At 44.1% G+C, this 15,675-nt stretch overlaps 2 protein-coding genes across 5 annotated transcripts; both read left to right on the plus strand.

The window, feature by feature from the left end:
* The first annotated feature begins 383 nt into the window (after nucleotides 1-383).
* Nucleotides 384-7,997, plus strand: skila (SKI-like proto-oncogene a). 4 transcript variants are annotated; one of them, XM_053628656.1, is made up of 10 exons: nucleotides 384-453; nucleotides 542-606; nucleotides 2,184-3,007; nucleotides 3,103-3,408; nucleotides 4,904-4,975; nucleotides 5,060-5,133; nucleotides 5,281-5,393; nucleotides 5,493-5,701; nucleotides 6,232-6,459; nucleotides 6,592-7,997. In XM_053628656.1, exons 3-10 carry the CDS (start codon nucleotides 2,300-2,302, stop codon nucleotides 6,874-6,876), a joined length of 1,995 nt encoding a protein of 664 aa, XP_053484631.1. In that variant the 5' UTR covers nucleotides 384-453; nucleotides 542-606; nucleotides 2,184-2,299; the 3' UTR covers nucleotides 6,877-7,997. The 4 variants fall into 4 exon arrangements, with proteins under 4 accessions (XP_053484631.1, XP_053484630.1, XP_053484633.1 ...); XM_053628655.1 differs by lacking the exons at nucleotides 384-453; nucleotides 542-606 and adding an exon at nucleotides 1,245-1,384; XM_053628658.1 differs by lacking the exons at nucleotides 384-453; nucleotides 542-606 and adding an exon at nucleotides 1,245-1,384 and having other exon boundaries at nucleotides 4,904-4,954.
* Nucleotides 7,998-11,291: 3,294 nt separating this feature from the next.
* On the plus strand, nucleotides 11,292-12,293 carry gpr160 (G protein-coupled receptor 160). Its single transcript, XM_053630109.1, has one exon. The coding sequence runs from the start codon at nucleotides 11,412-11,414 to the stop codon at nucleotides 12,291-12,293; it is 882 nt and encodes a 293-aa protein (XP_053486084.1). The 5' UTR covers nucleotides 11,292-11,411.
* Nucleotides 12,294-15,675: the final 3,382 nt, after the last annotated feature.

Genomic DNA, 15,675 nt, shown 5'->3' on the forward strand with positions numbered 1-15,675 from the left:
ATATCAGGCACACTCCAAGTTTTTTATTCCTTACATATTAACTATAGGATGAAAAGAAAAACGTTTTGAGTCAGTATTACTTTAACAACATGTTTAAAGTAAACTGTGTGTCACTGTATTTCTGAGAAGTCTACATGAATTGTGTCGGAAGTTGTTAGCAGTTAATGCGTAATAAACTGTATAATTTTAGTCATAAATTCTTTTATTTTTTGTAATTATCAACACATTTGAGGTAAATGTTGATGTTTTGGATGTTTTTACTGTCACTGTGCCTATACACTGTCTTATGTGCTAGTCAAATATTCTTCTCAGCCACTAGCTAGCTTATTATGCTCCGGGTTCAGGTTTCCCTGTTGCTTAGCAACAGTGTTCTGACAAGTTTAATTACTTGAAGTGCGTGTGTGTGTGTGTGTGTGTGTGTGTGTTCAGCTTCCCAATGTTAATTTGGCAACTGTACGTTGACGATTTCGCTCCTAAAATGGCTAAATTTTCTGCTAATTCAGAAAGCTGTGCAAGCTAATGTGCTATCCCATAATTTCAGGGGCGCCGAGGGGCCGGTCACATGAATGGCGGATGCTGGTGAAGACGTTTCAACAGAAAAGAAATGTAAAATTATTGGGTTTTTTCCCTGTTTCTCTCTCACTCTCTCTCAAATTATCAAAATACACTAAATTATATACAGTTGTTTTAAAGTAAACTGTAAAACCTTTCAGCTTTCCAATGATCGAAAGAGGTCACGGTGGTATTAGCTGTATCATTGCATCTTATTTAAAAAAAAAAAAAAGATTTTTTTATTTAAAAGCTTATTTTTAATTTTAAAAAATATTATTTTTGAAACCCTGATTTACCCCCCAATTAACTGCACTGGATGCATCTTATTCTTTAAAATAAATAAATCAATAAATAAATAAACAAGTATGAATTAGAGACAGAGATTGCCTCACTGTCCTCCTTTCTTGTGAAAAATAGTTTAATTGAAAGCTATAATAACTAAAATAACTTTATGGAAATGTTGACGAAAATAAAGCAGGTTAAACTCTAGCCCCGATCTCGATCTCTCTGCGGAAATCATTTCGAAACTTGAACTTGTTTTCCCTGCGTCGATCAAAGGAAAAATCCGTTGTGTTTCAGAGCCCACCCGTTTTTAGACGAACACGCCCTCTCCTTCTCGCCCAGCCGATTTCTCCGCGCTGTGATTGGCTAGCGCCCATGTTTCCCCCCAATCGTACTGCATTAAGGTGGGGTTTGTACGAAATACGGGTAGGAAGCGCAGTCTGGTGACGTTTTCACGTCTCGCGCTGTCGAGAGAAACCCAGACTGAGTGATTTAGAGACAGAGAGAGACATAGAGCGAGTGAGAGAGAACGAGAGTGAGCTCGAGCACGGTAAGGTCCTTTAAATCTTCTTCAATTCTGTCCGTGAGAATATAATCTGACAGAAAGTGTGTCGTTATCGTAGCTACGTATTTTCTCTCGTGTTCCTTCGTTTTGCTGCGAAAGACGAGATGTCTGAAGCGAATTTTCTCTCTCGCGAAGGCTCGCGCCGCGATAACATCAGCAGAGCCTTCGTTAGCCGACGAGCTAACTAGCCTAGCTTCTCTTTCAGATTATTTCCGGTAGTACACACGAATTTAAACACATAATTAATTAAAGTTTATATTTTTCCCTGTATGCGTGAGTTTGAGTGAGTGTAACGTTTTGCTTATGGTGTGGTGGTCCGTCCGTCCCCCCCCCTTCCTAGTTGGATTTAGCGCATTATGGCTGTGTTCCAAATGGCGGCCTGTAGCGCGCTACATACGGTGTAGCCGCAGTCATTCAGTGCGACATGTAGTGCACCTAAGTAGGGAGTAACGAGTTGTTCGGGATTCAGCCGCAGCTTTAGTGCTCTCCATTGAGATGTCTCTCTAAGGGGCTTACACTCGGGCTCGGTGTGATTTACCTCAGACACGTCGTTTATTTCAGATTTTTATATATTTTTATGTATATTGTTGATTTTTATTGTTAATATAAAAAGTGGAATATGTGTGTGTGTTTAAATAGTTATTCAGTGTGTTAGAAATGGGAACTGAGAGGGAAATTTCTCTGATATTACAGAGAGAGGGACTATAATAAATACTAAAAATTAAACTTTATTCATACTATGGTTTTCAGCTCTTATCTACAGTTACTGTTTTATTTTTGACAGGAAGTAGAGCTGCGTCCCCATGCCAGTACTGAGACCGGAACGTCTTTCACAGTGAGACAAGCCAACGGGAGGTGTGAGACAGGTGTGGGCAGAAAGGTGACGGTGTGTGAGACGGCATGGCGAGCGTGACGGTGCCGGTTAGAGATGTGAGCGCTCTGCGGTGCGGGGTGAAGCGTGTGTGCAGGGACAGACCGGAGGATGCTCCTATAAAGAAGCGCGTGATAGCGGAGATGAAGCTGACGCGCAGGGTGAAGCGCGAGGACTCGGAGTGCGATAAAGCCTTGGACCTGAGTCCAGGTCTCAAACACACGCTGGCTCAGTTCACACTGAGCAGCCGGAGCTCGCTTGGGGGACCGGCTGCTTTCTCCGCCCGTGCCGACGCGGGCTCGGCGCAGACCCCTATGACCCCTCCCCTTCCTTCACCCTCCATCCTGGGGGCGGGGCCTCTGTTGGTGCCTAGTGACAGGTCGACAGAGCTGATGCACTCGGTGTTGGAGGGCGAGTCGATCTCCAGCTTTGTGGTGGGCGGAGAGAAGCGCCTGTGTCTGCCGCAGGTTTTGAACTCGGTGCTGCGAGACTTCACGTTGCAGCAGATTAATGTCGTGTGTGACGAGCTGTACGTGTACTGCGCCCGCTGTGACGCCGACCAGCTGCACGTCCTCAAAGTGCTGGGCATCCTGCCCTTCAACGCCCCGTCCTGCGGCCTCATCACACTGACCGACGCGCAGAGGCTGTGCAACGCGCTGCTCCGCCCTGGCTCCGCCCACAACCACACCCAGACCGGGGCAAAAATTTCAACTGTTAACGGACAGTTTGGCTTCCAGGTCGGTGATGAAACAAATGATGGTCTCCTGCCGCATGGCTTTATTTTGTTATTCGGCGTTAAAACGTTGTGTACCATGTTCTTTTCTCTGTCCAGGTGGAGCACCGGTGCCTGGGGAAGTGCCGCGGCGTCTTTGTGCCTCAGTTCTACGTGCGTCCAAACGCACCGTGCGTGCAGTGTGTGGAGTGTCAGCTGCTGTTTTCGCCTCAGAACTTCGTCATGCACTCGCACCGCACACCCGACAAGCGCACCTGCCACTGGGGCTTCGACTCCGCCCGCTGGCCGCTCTACCTGCACCTGAGCCGCCGCTACGAGGGCACCGCTGACCAGAACAAACTCAGCACCGTGCTCCAGCAGATGAAGGAGAAGTTTCACCTGCAGTCAGACACGCCCCTGGACCAGGTGAGAACGGCTCGCTGTCACACGCGCTGCAAAGTGTTTCTGCTAAGATAAATTCGATAATCTCTGTGTGTGTGTGTGTGTGTGTGTGTGTGTGTGTGTGTGTGTGTGAGAGAGAGAGAGAGAGAGACAGGTCTGACTTGGCATTTGTTCTGTAGAGTTGTTTTCATAAACCACAGCTGACCCAGTTTCACAGCAGGTGGTGTGTGTGTGTGTGTGTGTGTGTGTGAGTGAGAGAGAGGGGGGAGGTTTGTAGACGAAGACATAGTTAGCTTCCTTGGTCACGGTGGGGTCACACACTAATAAACCGTCTGCAGTGTGTGTGTGTGGTAACAGTAATGCTGAATCAACCTGTTGTTTATCTGTCTGTCTCTGGCTGCCTCTTTGTTCTTGTACATTTGTTTGTCTCTCTTTGTGTTTGTGTGTTTGTGTGTGTGTGTGTGTGTGTGTGTGTGTGTGTGTAATAAACACTAATGATGAGTCAGTGCAGAATAATCTGACCTCTTTCTCTTTTTATACACACACACACCATCTGTCTGTTTGTGTGTTTATTACTCTGTCTCTCTTTTGTCTGTCTGTGGAATGATCTGATAACCAACACACACACCATTAGCACGACTGACTGTGCCATCATTGATTAATCCAGTTACTGATGGGGAAACATACACACACAGTCTGAGTGTGAGTCAGTGTCTGGGGAAACTTGTCTGACTTCATCACACTGCTGCTGTGAGTCACCGACACACACTGGTCTCACTACTGACATTGGACTGGTTTCATCTTGCGCATACACACACACACAGATGAGAAAAGTTTCTGCGAAAGTGGAAACGGAAATTGAAAAGCGAACAGTGAGACTGAACAGTGAGACGTGGGGACTCTGATGGGTTTTTTTTTTTTACAAGAATACAGCTGGATGTCACCACACAGCTGGATTAAACCGTTCTGTCCTCCCAAGTGCTGTACAGTCTTAGCAAGACATACAACTACTTACAACTGTGTGTCTCTGTCTCTGTCTGGTCTGTCTCACAGTGTGTGTGTGTGTGTGTGTGTGTGTGATGCTCCATTTTCTCTGTGGGCTTTTTCCGGAACATCGTCTGCTGTCTCGTCTGGCACCATAACCACATCCTCTCTGTCTATCAGCTTGTGTGTGTGTGTGTGTGTGTGTGTGTGTGTGTGTGGGGCGCTGAATCTGTCTGTCTCTCTCTCGCTCTCTCTCTCACACACACACACACACACACACACACACACACACACACACACACACACACCCCCCCCTCCCCTCTCCTGTGTATTATGGAGCTGAACAGCTGTCAGCAGCTTCAGTTGCAGAAGTTTCCACACACACACACGACCCTTGTTTGTTGTCTTTGGCATGAGAACTTTGTGCCGCTTGTTTTGTAATTCAGATGTTTATTAATCCAAATAACATTCTAAATGCTGATTACACAGATTCCAGTCCTTTATTATGTGTGTGTATGTATGTGTGTGTGATAAGGTTGTGGAAGAGGACCGCTGTGTGAGGAAGTCCAGTCCTTCCACTGATCAGGTGTGTGACACAAAGAGAAAGGTAAACACACACACACACACAGAAATTAATAAATGAGTCATGAGTTGAAGCGAAAACTGTGTGTGCGTGTGTGTGTGTGTGTAGGGTTCTTTGGCCTTCACTCGTCTGTGCCCTGACATCAAACAGGAAGTGGGACCCCCTACCCTCGTCCACCCCAGGTACCGGAACCTCACATGGTTCCCCTTTTCCACAGATGTGGTGCCGGTTCTGCCTTAATTAATATTAGTTAGTATGAGATTAAATCTGTCAGAAACTTAAAACATTGGTCATTTTGATGTGTGTGTGTGTGTGTGTGTGTATGACAGCTACTACCTGTCCCCGTATGATAAGATGGTGGCACCCAACGTGTCTCTGCAGAAGAACCATGAGAGTGCCGGAGCGGACGCACTGCTGAAACGGCACTCCAGCAGAAAACACGGTCTGATTCTCACAGCTTCTAGCCAATCACATACCTAAACTGAAGACTAACACACGCCCACTTAAACTCATTTTACTCCCTCCTCCCCTTCCTCCTCAGACATCTATGCCACCGCTACATCCGTCGTTGATGAACCGAAATTTCACAGCGGCAATGAGACGCATCCTCCCGCCGCAGCCATCTCCATGGAAACAGACGGGAAGGAAGAAGACGATAAGGAGCAGCTGGTGTTTGAGATGGTTCACATGTACAACAGGCAACAGGAGAAGCTGAACGCTACGCTGCACACACACAGGCAGCTCGAGACGGTCAGACTCTCAAAACACACTCACACACACGAAACGCTGCACAGAAATCTCAGTCTCAGAGAGTCAATGACAACTTTGTGTCCATACTAGTGTACATTAATTATAAGCCTTCCATCATTGCTTTCTCTGTGTCTGTGTGTGTCTCTCTGTGTGTCTCTCTCTGTGTCTCACTCTCTGTGTGTCTCTGTGTGTGTCTGTCTGTGTGTGTGTCTCTGTGTGTGTGTGTGTGTGTGTGTGTGTATCTGTGTGTGTGTGTATCTGTGTGTGTGTGTATCTGTGTGTGTGTGTATCTGTGTGTGTGTGTATCTGTGTGTGTGTGTATCTGTGTGTGTGTGTGTGTGTGTGTGTGTCTCTGTGTGTGTGTCTCTGTGTGTGTGTCTCTGTGTGTGTGTCTCTGTGTGTGTGTCTCTCTCTCTGTGTGTGTCTCTGTGTTTGTGTCTCTCTGTCTCTCTCTGGCTGTGTGTGTGTCTCTCTCTCTGTCTGTCTGTCTGATGTTTCTATATGACCGAATACACTGATTGTGTGTGTAGGAGCTGCAGGCGGTGTGTGACGGTGAGGTGGAGCGGTGGAGGCGCTTGTCTGTGGAGCGCACTGAGCTGCAGAGTGAGTTGGAGGCAGTGCACACTGAGCATGCTCACAAATTGGGGCGGGTTCAGCAGGAGCAGAGGGAGTTGGAGCAGAGTCTGGAACAGCTCCGACACACACGCACACACTGTACCTGCCAGAGCCAGGAGGAGCAGTACACCGCTCAGGTACAGGTATACACACACACACATTTTAATGTAAATTATACTGTTCACCACAGATCAACCATTTTATAACTCTCTCTCTCTCTCTCTCTCTCTCTCTCTCTCTCTCTCTCTCTCTCTCTCTCTCTCTCTGTGTCCAAGCTGTGTGATCTGAGGGTGAGTCTAGAGCGGGCTGAGGCAGAGAGACAGGAGCTGCAGGATCAGCTGAGTCGAGAGCGAGGTGCCAGGGAGAAACTGGAGCTGCTCATCTCTCAGCTACAGCAGCAGATCAGCAGCTCAGCCAGTCACAGCCCTCAGAGCATCTACTCGACCAATCACAGCTCTCAGACCACTGACTCACACATTCACAGTCCTAAAACTCTTACACCAGCCAACCACAGCCCTCCACACACACACTCACTTGCAACCACACACACTTTATGTTAAAGGACTGTTTTATAGTTCAACATCCTATCATTGTTATTATTATTATTATTATTATTATTATTATTATTATTATTATTTTGTTATGGTTGATGCTTACTCTGACGTCAGTGTGTGAGATGTCTCCCCCTGTTGGACACAGCGATGGACTTACACACACACACACACACTCTTCACTTGTGACCTGTGAGTAATAACATTTACACGCACGTACAGCTAACGATGAGGTAAAGCGACACATTAATATTCCCAAACATACATTAATTAACACACCACTACTAATCAGTTAAAGTAATTAACACCTTTATTTATTCATTAGTTTTTGAAAGGGTGAACTCTTTGATGTTTATTCCATCCATGATTTTAAAAAAACATGAATCTCTTAAGTCCTAATTAATGTTAATGACTAAATGTTAATATTCACAAGTGAGGGTAAGAGCTCTTTATTAATTATTATAATAATATTTTCATTACTATAACAGTATTTATTTACAGATGGAATAAATTGGCTGTTGAGTGAGGGTGTGGTTAATAAGTGTTTACTGATGGTGTGTTAATGTTGAGTCTAAGAATTATGTGCACACACATACACACACACACATGCACTGCAATGACAAGCAAAAGAAGTCACAAACCACACACTTGTACACTTCTGTACTACTCAATACTGTAAAATAAGATGAAGTGTGTTGATTTTAGATATGATACACTAATGTTCCCATCATGCACCACAACATAGAAGTGTTGCTAACACACGCACACACACGGCTGTTAGCAAGCACTGTTTGTGGTGGTAGCATGCTAATATCCGCTAGTAATGAACACCGTAGTTAACATTCTGCATTGCATGTATGAAGGAGGATGGTATGATGGGAAGGATGGAAATTTCTCTACACATCATTACAGCTTATAATAATAATAATAATAATAATAATAATAATAATAGTTATTTATTAGTACTACGGTTATTTCTAGTAATCTCACTTCATTTATATCACATCAGTTATGGCTACACCATATTGTCATCTCACATGTTCTCACTGACCCATGAGTGTGTGTGTTTATGAATATTCCTATCCTAATTCTTAATTTCATTCATATTTAAACATTTACGACTTTGTGGGGGGGGGGGGGGGGGGGGGTTGAACTGATTTTTACTGAAGTGGTGTAAATATAGTTTTGTACATGAGGTGGCGCTGTGTGTGTGTCAGAGAAACTTGGCACGATTTCACGTTTCTCATGTATCATTCTTGTACTGAATGATGAACCTGTACAGAGCCTGGAATTGTATTTAACTTAGTGCTGCACACTAACCGGAACAGGCCTCGGGACATTTTCCGAAAAGTATGAACCCGGGGCTGATAAACGTTAAGCTCTCTCACTGCATCAGGCCAAGGTCTTGGATGTTTGTCGTTCACACGGGTGGAGCGATACATCATTGTGATGGTACAAAATGATGATCTGGAATAGTGATATAGTTACTATTACTATTAACCGACAACAATATACCTCCATCATGTATCATTTATTTTGGTGTCAGTTTGATATTGGCATATCATACTACTCCACCCCTGTACAGCCGTGTGTGTGTACACACGCAGTGAGACAGGTTCGGGGTTGGGAGGGTTTGATTTCAGTCCTGCATGAAAATTAAATTAGGACGCTGTATGCCTACCTCATGTTGACAAATAGAAATATACATTATATTAAAAAGGAAACATTTTATAGAAGATAAATATTTACAGGTTACAAACATGTATAAGGTGTGTGTGTGTTGATGTAAATATGACAGTGTGTACAGATGATGAGTTTGAATTAAATTAAACTTCTTTAGAGTGTGTTTCTCTTTTTGCTTCTTTTACTTGTGTCTTAGAGAGTAGTGTGTGTGTGTGTGTGTGTGTGTGTGTGTGAAAAATTCATAAATATCTACAAGTTTCCTGAAGTAGTCTTTGAATCGAAATAATATTGAAAATGCCATATTGTACACAAGGGGGAGCTGTGCACTCACTTTATACACACGCGCACTGCAAATCACAGGTTTATATCTTAATGCGCTCATTCTAATGTGTTACCGTTGCTATAGCAACAGCTCATCCAAAGATAGTTGTACAGCGTTCGCGCCACATAAAGAGAAAGTTGGGAACAACTGTTTATAGCTGCTAGAAAGTAAATGAGAACATAAAATGTAGCTATAAACAGATAAAAAGTACAACGTGTCACTCTTTAGTAAATAATAATTGTAACCAGTGGTGAGTTGCTGTGGTGTAATAGTAATAAAACACTTAGGGACTTACTGTTAGAGGAAAATAGTCAACGTTAGGATAGTAATATTAACTCTACTTCATCCATCTTTTACTGCAGCGCGCACACCCACACACACAGACAGAGCTGTTGAAACATGATGAACGAACCACAAAAACGTATGAGTGTTTCTTCATCTTCACCACACACACACTCTTTAACTCTCTCTCTCACACGACCTTTAAGCCATAAAGACCCATGAAAAAACTATCCCTCCATGTTTATTGGAGATGTTTACTCCTCCTTTGTCTCGCCTGGACACACCACATCTCCTTATGACGATTGGGAGATCTCTCGAAGGGGCGGAGCCTCGTAACCAGCTGCCAATCAGTGAAATGAACGTGACTGACATCTCAAACTGAACCACATCAGCACCAGTGGGAATCTCTCAGAGCTGCTGCTGCAGGTGTCATGTGTAAATGTTATAAATAAATAAACTGAACATATGAAGTTCTGGTAGATTATTTGTGTTCATTTCTGAAATGTACTGTTTATACGTCTTGCCAGCTGTAACGTCCTTCTTCAGCGAGTAGTTTAATTGTTTTGTGGCACAAAAATGGTCGACACGGCTATGTGGTCTTTTGATGCTCCACCAGCCCGTTCATAACATCCAGCCAGGTGGGACGAGCGCTATCCAAGCTCTGAATCAACAGATTTATGGCCTCAGATAATTTTAACCCCAGGCTGCTCAAGGCGTGTGCAGGCGTGTTTCAACACCTTTTCAATCTTTCCCTAAGGCTGAAAAAGGTGCCCCAACTGTGGAAGACCTCCTGCATTGTTCCGGTGTCCAAGAAGGGTCGTCCCAGTACCTTAAATCAGGGGTTCCCAAACTTTTCCAGGGCAAGGCCCCCCAAATGGCATAAACATTTGACCGAGGCCCCCCTTTTGCAAGATGTCTTTAAAACACATTAAAATACAGACTTCTGAATATATCCCCCTTTTTTATTAATAATTACATCTTACATCTTTACATTACATTAGGAATTGATTTTGTGTGTGTGTGTGTGTGTGTGTGTGTGTGTGGTTGTCTGAGAGTGAGAAAGAAAAAAATCATGTATTTATTTATTTTTCACACCAAATTGTTGAGGCCCCCGGGCGCCCCCTGGCGGCCCCCACTTTGAAAACCACTGCCTTAAATGACTAAAGCGCTGTGGTGCTGACCACACATGTCATGAAGACCTTCGAGGGACTGGTTCTGCAGCACCTGAAGCTGAGTGTGAGTGACTCCCTCGATCCGATGTAGATCGTGTACCAGGCCCAAATCTCTGTGGACGACGCCATCATCTACCTGCTGCATAGGAACTACTCACACCTGGAGAGGCGGGGAAGTACAGAAAAGTCAGGGAGGGTGTGTTTAAGAGTGCAGTAGAAACTTCCGGAACGGAATGTATGATCAAGCATGTGTGTGTGTGCGCGCGCATAATCTGTCACATACGTGTGTGTTTCATTTGCGCTATAAATCTGTTAACTTTAACATCATCTCATGTATCAGCAGTTTTAAAAACACTCCCTAAACCAGTGCAACCCGCTCATAAGGCTAACCTCTGTGTGTGTGTGTGTGTGTGTGTGTGTGTGTGTGTATGTATGTGTGTGCGCGCGCTCGCGCCAAAGAACATACACACAGCTTCTGTTTTCATTACGCTCTCAAAAACTTGCATCAACTTGCCTGCCCTGGACACACACACTGTATGTGTGTGTGTGTGCATTCTTTTGTTTACAGGCAAATCACCCAGGTAAGGGCTGTGGTAGTGAGCTCTGTGTGTGTGTGCGCAGACATCCCAACTTGCAAAAACTCATTTCAGGGAGGTGGCTTCACCGAATTCTGATAGGTTAGTTAGCACAAAGAAAGAGACCAATCAGGTCGCGCGCTGTGTCACTCTCTCACCAGGTGTGTCACGCGCACTCTCGGTTTCTCCAGAACCCGTCTATCATTAGAAATAACAATTGAAATCTCTCTTGCTCGCCCTAAAAAATAATCGATTTTCGAGATCTTGTATATAATTTGCGGGCGTCAGGGAGCCGCTATTAAAATGCGGGAGACTCCCTGAACTTCCGGGAGAGTTGGGATGGGTGTGTGTGTGTGTGTGTGTGTGTGTGTTGGGGGCAGGGCTGAGAGGTGTGTCTGTGTTTATAAAGTCCACACTAAACCAGGAACTACACACTCCGGAGTTGCTCATACACAGAGAGTGTGTGTGCACACGCGTGATTGTGTGTATGAGTGTGTAAGTGTGTGAGAAATGGAGGTTTCCATGGTGACCCTGTTGGCATCTCTGTGGATGAAGACGTTGTTGAACTGGGTGGTGTTGGTGGTGCAGAAGGGTCATGTGGGGCGGAGCTTCTGGAGCATGTTCTGCGTGTCAGTGGCGTTGGGCGACACCCTCCTGGACCTGAGCGTCACCTGTGTGTTCCTGGCGCAGGACGTTCAGGTGTTCGGGCTGCACCTCACTAAGTACCACGTGTGTGTCCTGGTGCAGGCGGCGTGTTCTGTCCAGGGGGTTCTGCACTGGCCCGTCTTCATCCTCTCTGGACTGGACGTCCTGTGGAGCAGGCGCCGTTCCTGTCCACGTTCCCCGCAAATGCTGGTCCACACCACCGCTGTCTTCCTGCTGTGGACTCTGGCCGTGATGTACATCTTCACCGTCCCCGATTCCCACCCGCTTATGAGAGACGAGGACAATCACGTCACCCTGCAGCGCTGTCAAGTAACGGGCGGGGCTCAGAGCCGGCAGGTGGCCTGGGCGTCGTTGTTAACGCTGGTGGGTGTGGCCTGCTACATGCGCTCCTCTGTGAGGTCAACGAACACCGAACAGCTGAGGGAGTGTGTGTGTCACTTCCTGTCCACCTGGAGCTCCTTCCTGTTCCTGCTGCTCTTCATCTTGGCGTCCGGGACAGAAGTTCCTCCGTACCTGGACATGAACAGCGTGTGGCTGTGTTTCATTCACAGTCTGCTCACTGCAGTGGCCCTGACGAGCTGCAGCTGCGTTTTCTGCACTCACACGCAGGACGACACGTGGAAGAGCTGCACAGGTCTCACACGCATCTGCTTTTTGAGGGACAAATCGGGTTTCACTGCGGAAACGCTTCCAGCACAGACACTTCACACTCGGAGACTCGCCTGATGTCATCTAAAATCTCTAGGGGCCAATCGGAGAGCATGAGGTGTATGGAAGAGCGTTGAGGATCTGTACAAAATCATCCAGGGATAAAATGTCAGAGGAATGTTTACTGAGCTACTCATCAGCGTGTGGTGTCTTCATAACCCCGTCCACTGCTCTCCAGCAAGCCATGCCCGCTTTCCACCACCCAACCCAATCTGAACCCAAACTGTGTCTGGTGAAATTTGAAAAGCACAGCGATGGGTCTGTCTTATAGAAACTGTGGTCCTGATTAATGACATCACTTCCTCTCACGAGCTCTATACTGTCTCTCAGAAAGTCAGAAAATCTCCACCCCCAAGTTTCAACATCTCCAAACTGCGGAAAATATCAATTTTCTGACCTGGGAAAAAAAGTCATATTTAGAAGCAGGAATGTTATAAACATTAGAAATGTTTGTTACATTATAAACACAAAAAGTGTTCATGTATTTAATTTGGATTTAATTTTAGACTTGCATTGACAATCTGACATTTATCTACTAGATTTAATTTTTCAAACATACAATAAAACAAATAAGAGATTGTTGTTTTATTTATTTATTTGTTTGATGGTTTAGAAGCTTTTCTCCTTATCACCTTAGCATTGTATTATGCTACAGGGAAGAAATGCACTTCCTCACTGCCTCAATAATCTGCTATCTGTTGTGTTATTAACATCCTTAACATTTTTTGATGATGATGCAGGATGAACACGACCAGTTCGAGTACTCCGCAGGTCACGTGATCATCCTAAGCTCAGGTTTCTGTTTGTATGGAGCATCACAGGTTCTCCAGGATCTCAGGTTTCAAACTAATTTGTCGTTAGGTGGATTTGACGATGCTAAATTTCCCCCTCGGGAAGAGGTGTGTGTGTGTGTGTGTGTGTGTGTGAATCTCAGAGTCCCCTTGTCTGTCTGGTCCCTTTTTAACTTCCTGTTGTGTGTTGAGCGTGATATATACTGTTTTTTCTTTGAATAAAGAGAGATCCTACCATTTGAATTTTGTGTGTTCTGTGTGTTATTTGGCAAACTCTCCCAATCTCTTGGTGCAGGAAGTGTGTGTCGTGGCGTGGCGTGGCATGGCAAGGGTGCCATCTTTTCTCATGTACTTTTGCTTCCTCTATTCTTAAGAATCGCAATCTGAAGGTCACGTTCGTAACACACTCTATAAACCTAAACCTGATTGTGTGTTTTGTTGTTTTTATTCACCAGGACGTCATAAAGCCTCTTTGATTTTCTGTATCATCATCGTCAATTAATTCCCCTTGCTGAAAAAACAAACAAACAATAGAAATCATCACAGAAATTCTAATGGTTTACACTACACATACCATTATAAACCATCAGCTAACTATTTAAACCATTACCATTTACTGGTCCTTAATTGTATCCACTAGACATAACATGCCATCTACAGAAGGCAACAAATTACCAGTAGAGACCCACAGGTACCATTACAGTTCCCATTACAACCAATAATATTCCTATTATAACCATTACAAATTCTGTGAGGAGTTTCTATTGTTTTGTTTTTCCAGCAGGGACCACCTACAATTAAATATTCAATTCAATTCAATTTGATTTCTTTAGATAAATATGTCCTTTCTTCCAGCCTGCATGTAATTTGTCTATATGAATCTTCACAGTGTGTAGCTTCATGGCCATGTGGAAGTTTCGGTGTGTTCACTAGAGGAAATGTGATAGTCGCAATTAAAGTCAATGCCTGAGGTCAGGTTGCAAAACTGAGAGAAAACTAACATTCAGCAACACGGCAGAACAGGAAAAACTCGCGGTCCTCCCAGAAAACAAGGACTAATAGAAGCAAAACGTGGAAAACGACATGTGTCTGAATTATAACCTTCACATGTACACGCCTTTCTCCCAAAGCTCAGAGCAACAGATGGTTTAAACAGACTAAATACACAAGACCATTATTGTCTAGTTCTGGGAATCACACACACACACGCAGAACAGTGCTTATTTCCATATTTATACTTATCCATTTATTATATCACTGTGTAAACACAGTCACAATGAACACACACACACCACACACACACACACACACACACACACACTTTAATTCCCTGCTATACACCCCGTCTCATTGTGTTTATCTCAGTTTTATTATGTCACCTTGCAGATGGACTTTGTGCACAAACACAAGGCCGGTTTTATTCACTAACATACAGTTTATTCCGTAATTTCCCACCTGTTACCACAGTACTCCAAGAATCAATCTAATGACAAACATAAACAGTAACATTAAAACTATACATAAATATAACCTTCATTAAAAAACCTACGTTCCGAATAAATCTTTTCACTCCACGTGTTGTTGAAAAGGCACACAGTTTGTCACACACACACACATTCTCTGAGAAAAATCTTGCACTCACATTTTAGGATTAACCGCTCAAAGTAACCATGGCAACGCGCTGCTGCGCGTTGATGTTCATTCTGCGCAAATCTGTGCGGAATAAACATCACGAACGCACCCTCACAGCCGAGTTAGCGTCTCGGTGAAGTCAGCTAATTGTTAGCTAGCGAGTCAAATTACAAAGAACATCGTGTGCTGAATTATTTACATTACAACTGCACAATAAAAAGGTGTCTTTTGTTGTTGTTGTTTTTTAAATATAATTTGTGGTCAACGTACATAATAAAGGCTAGCTGTTTGAACAAAAGACACGTTTTAGCAATTAGTTAGCTAAACTTAGTTAACTTCCGTCGCAGGTGTATGACATACACAGCAACCTGACCGTAACCTCTGAGGAGATCTCAATTTAGTCATCACTGAACAGTTTTGCTCAAAATGTTAGCAACCGTTAGCTACCCCATGAGACTTTGCCATAGTGATGGATGCCATCCCCAGTGGTGCTATTGCACACACACACACAAAAAAAACTCAGCAGAATCTTTACCCTCTTATGTCTGTCACCTCCCTGTGAAACAGTAATAGGGAGGGGTTGCTTTTTGTCTCGTCCTTCTCTCAGGAATAGAAAGATTAGACAACTCTTTCAGAAAGATATAATTACTGTCCCTTCAGTATGATCTTATAATATTCCTTGGAAGAAAGTGTGGTATTTACCCCACAAATATTTAATCAATTATAAGGTTAAAGAGGTATCTTTCAAGTTGCTACACGGATTTTACCCTGTCAATCTTTATATTTAAAAAAAAAAAAAAAACATGAGAAGGATCTCCTTTGCTCCTTTATTTTTTTGGAGAAGAAGAGGCATCTGTCCCTCAACTTTTTGGGGGATTGTGTCCATGTGTCCTACTTTATGGAGGAAGTTCTGTTTGTTTGTATGTGTGTCTTTCTTAGACAGTTTTTCTTTGTTGTTTAAGGATGTCCTGTTTGGC

The sequence above is a fragment of the Ictalurus furcatus genome, chromosome 7 (genome assembly GCF_023375685.1).
Source record: "Ictalurus furcatus strain D&B chromosome 7, Billie_1.0, whole genome shotgun sequence".
Lineage (NCBI taxonomy): Eukaryota > Metazoa > Chordata > Actinopteri > Siluriformes > Ictaluridae > Ictalurus > Ictalurus furcatus.

Coding starts and splice junctions, on each gene's coding strand:
- skila (XM_053628656.1), top strand. CDS start 2,300: ATGGCGAGCGTGACGGTGCCGGTTAGAGATGTGAGCGCTCTGCGGTGC. Junction 5,394..5,492: donor GCACTCCAGCAGAAAACACG/GTCTGATTCTCA, acceptor CTTCCTCCTCAG/ACATCTATGCCACCGCTACA. Junction 6,460..6,591: donor AGTACACCGCTCAGGTACAG/GTATACACACAC, acceptor TCTGTGTCCAAG/CTGTGTGATCTGAGGGTGAG.
- gpr160 (XM_053630109.1), top strand. CDS start 11,412: ATGGAGGTTTCCATGGTGACCCTGTTGGCATCTCTGTGGATGAAGACG.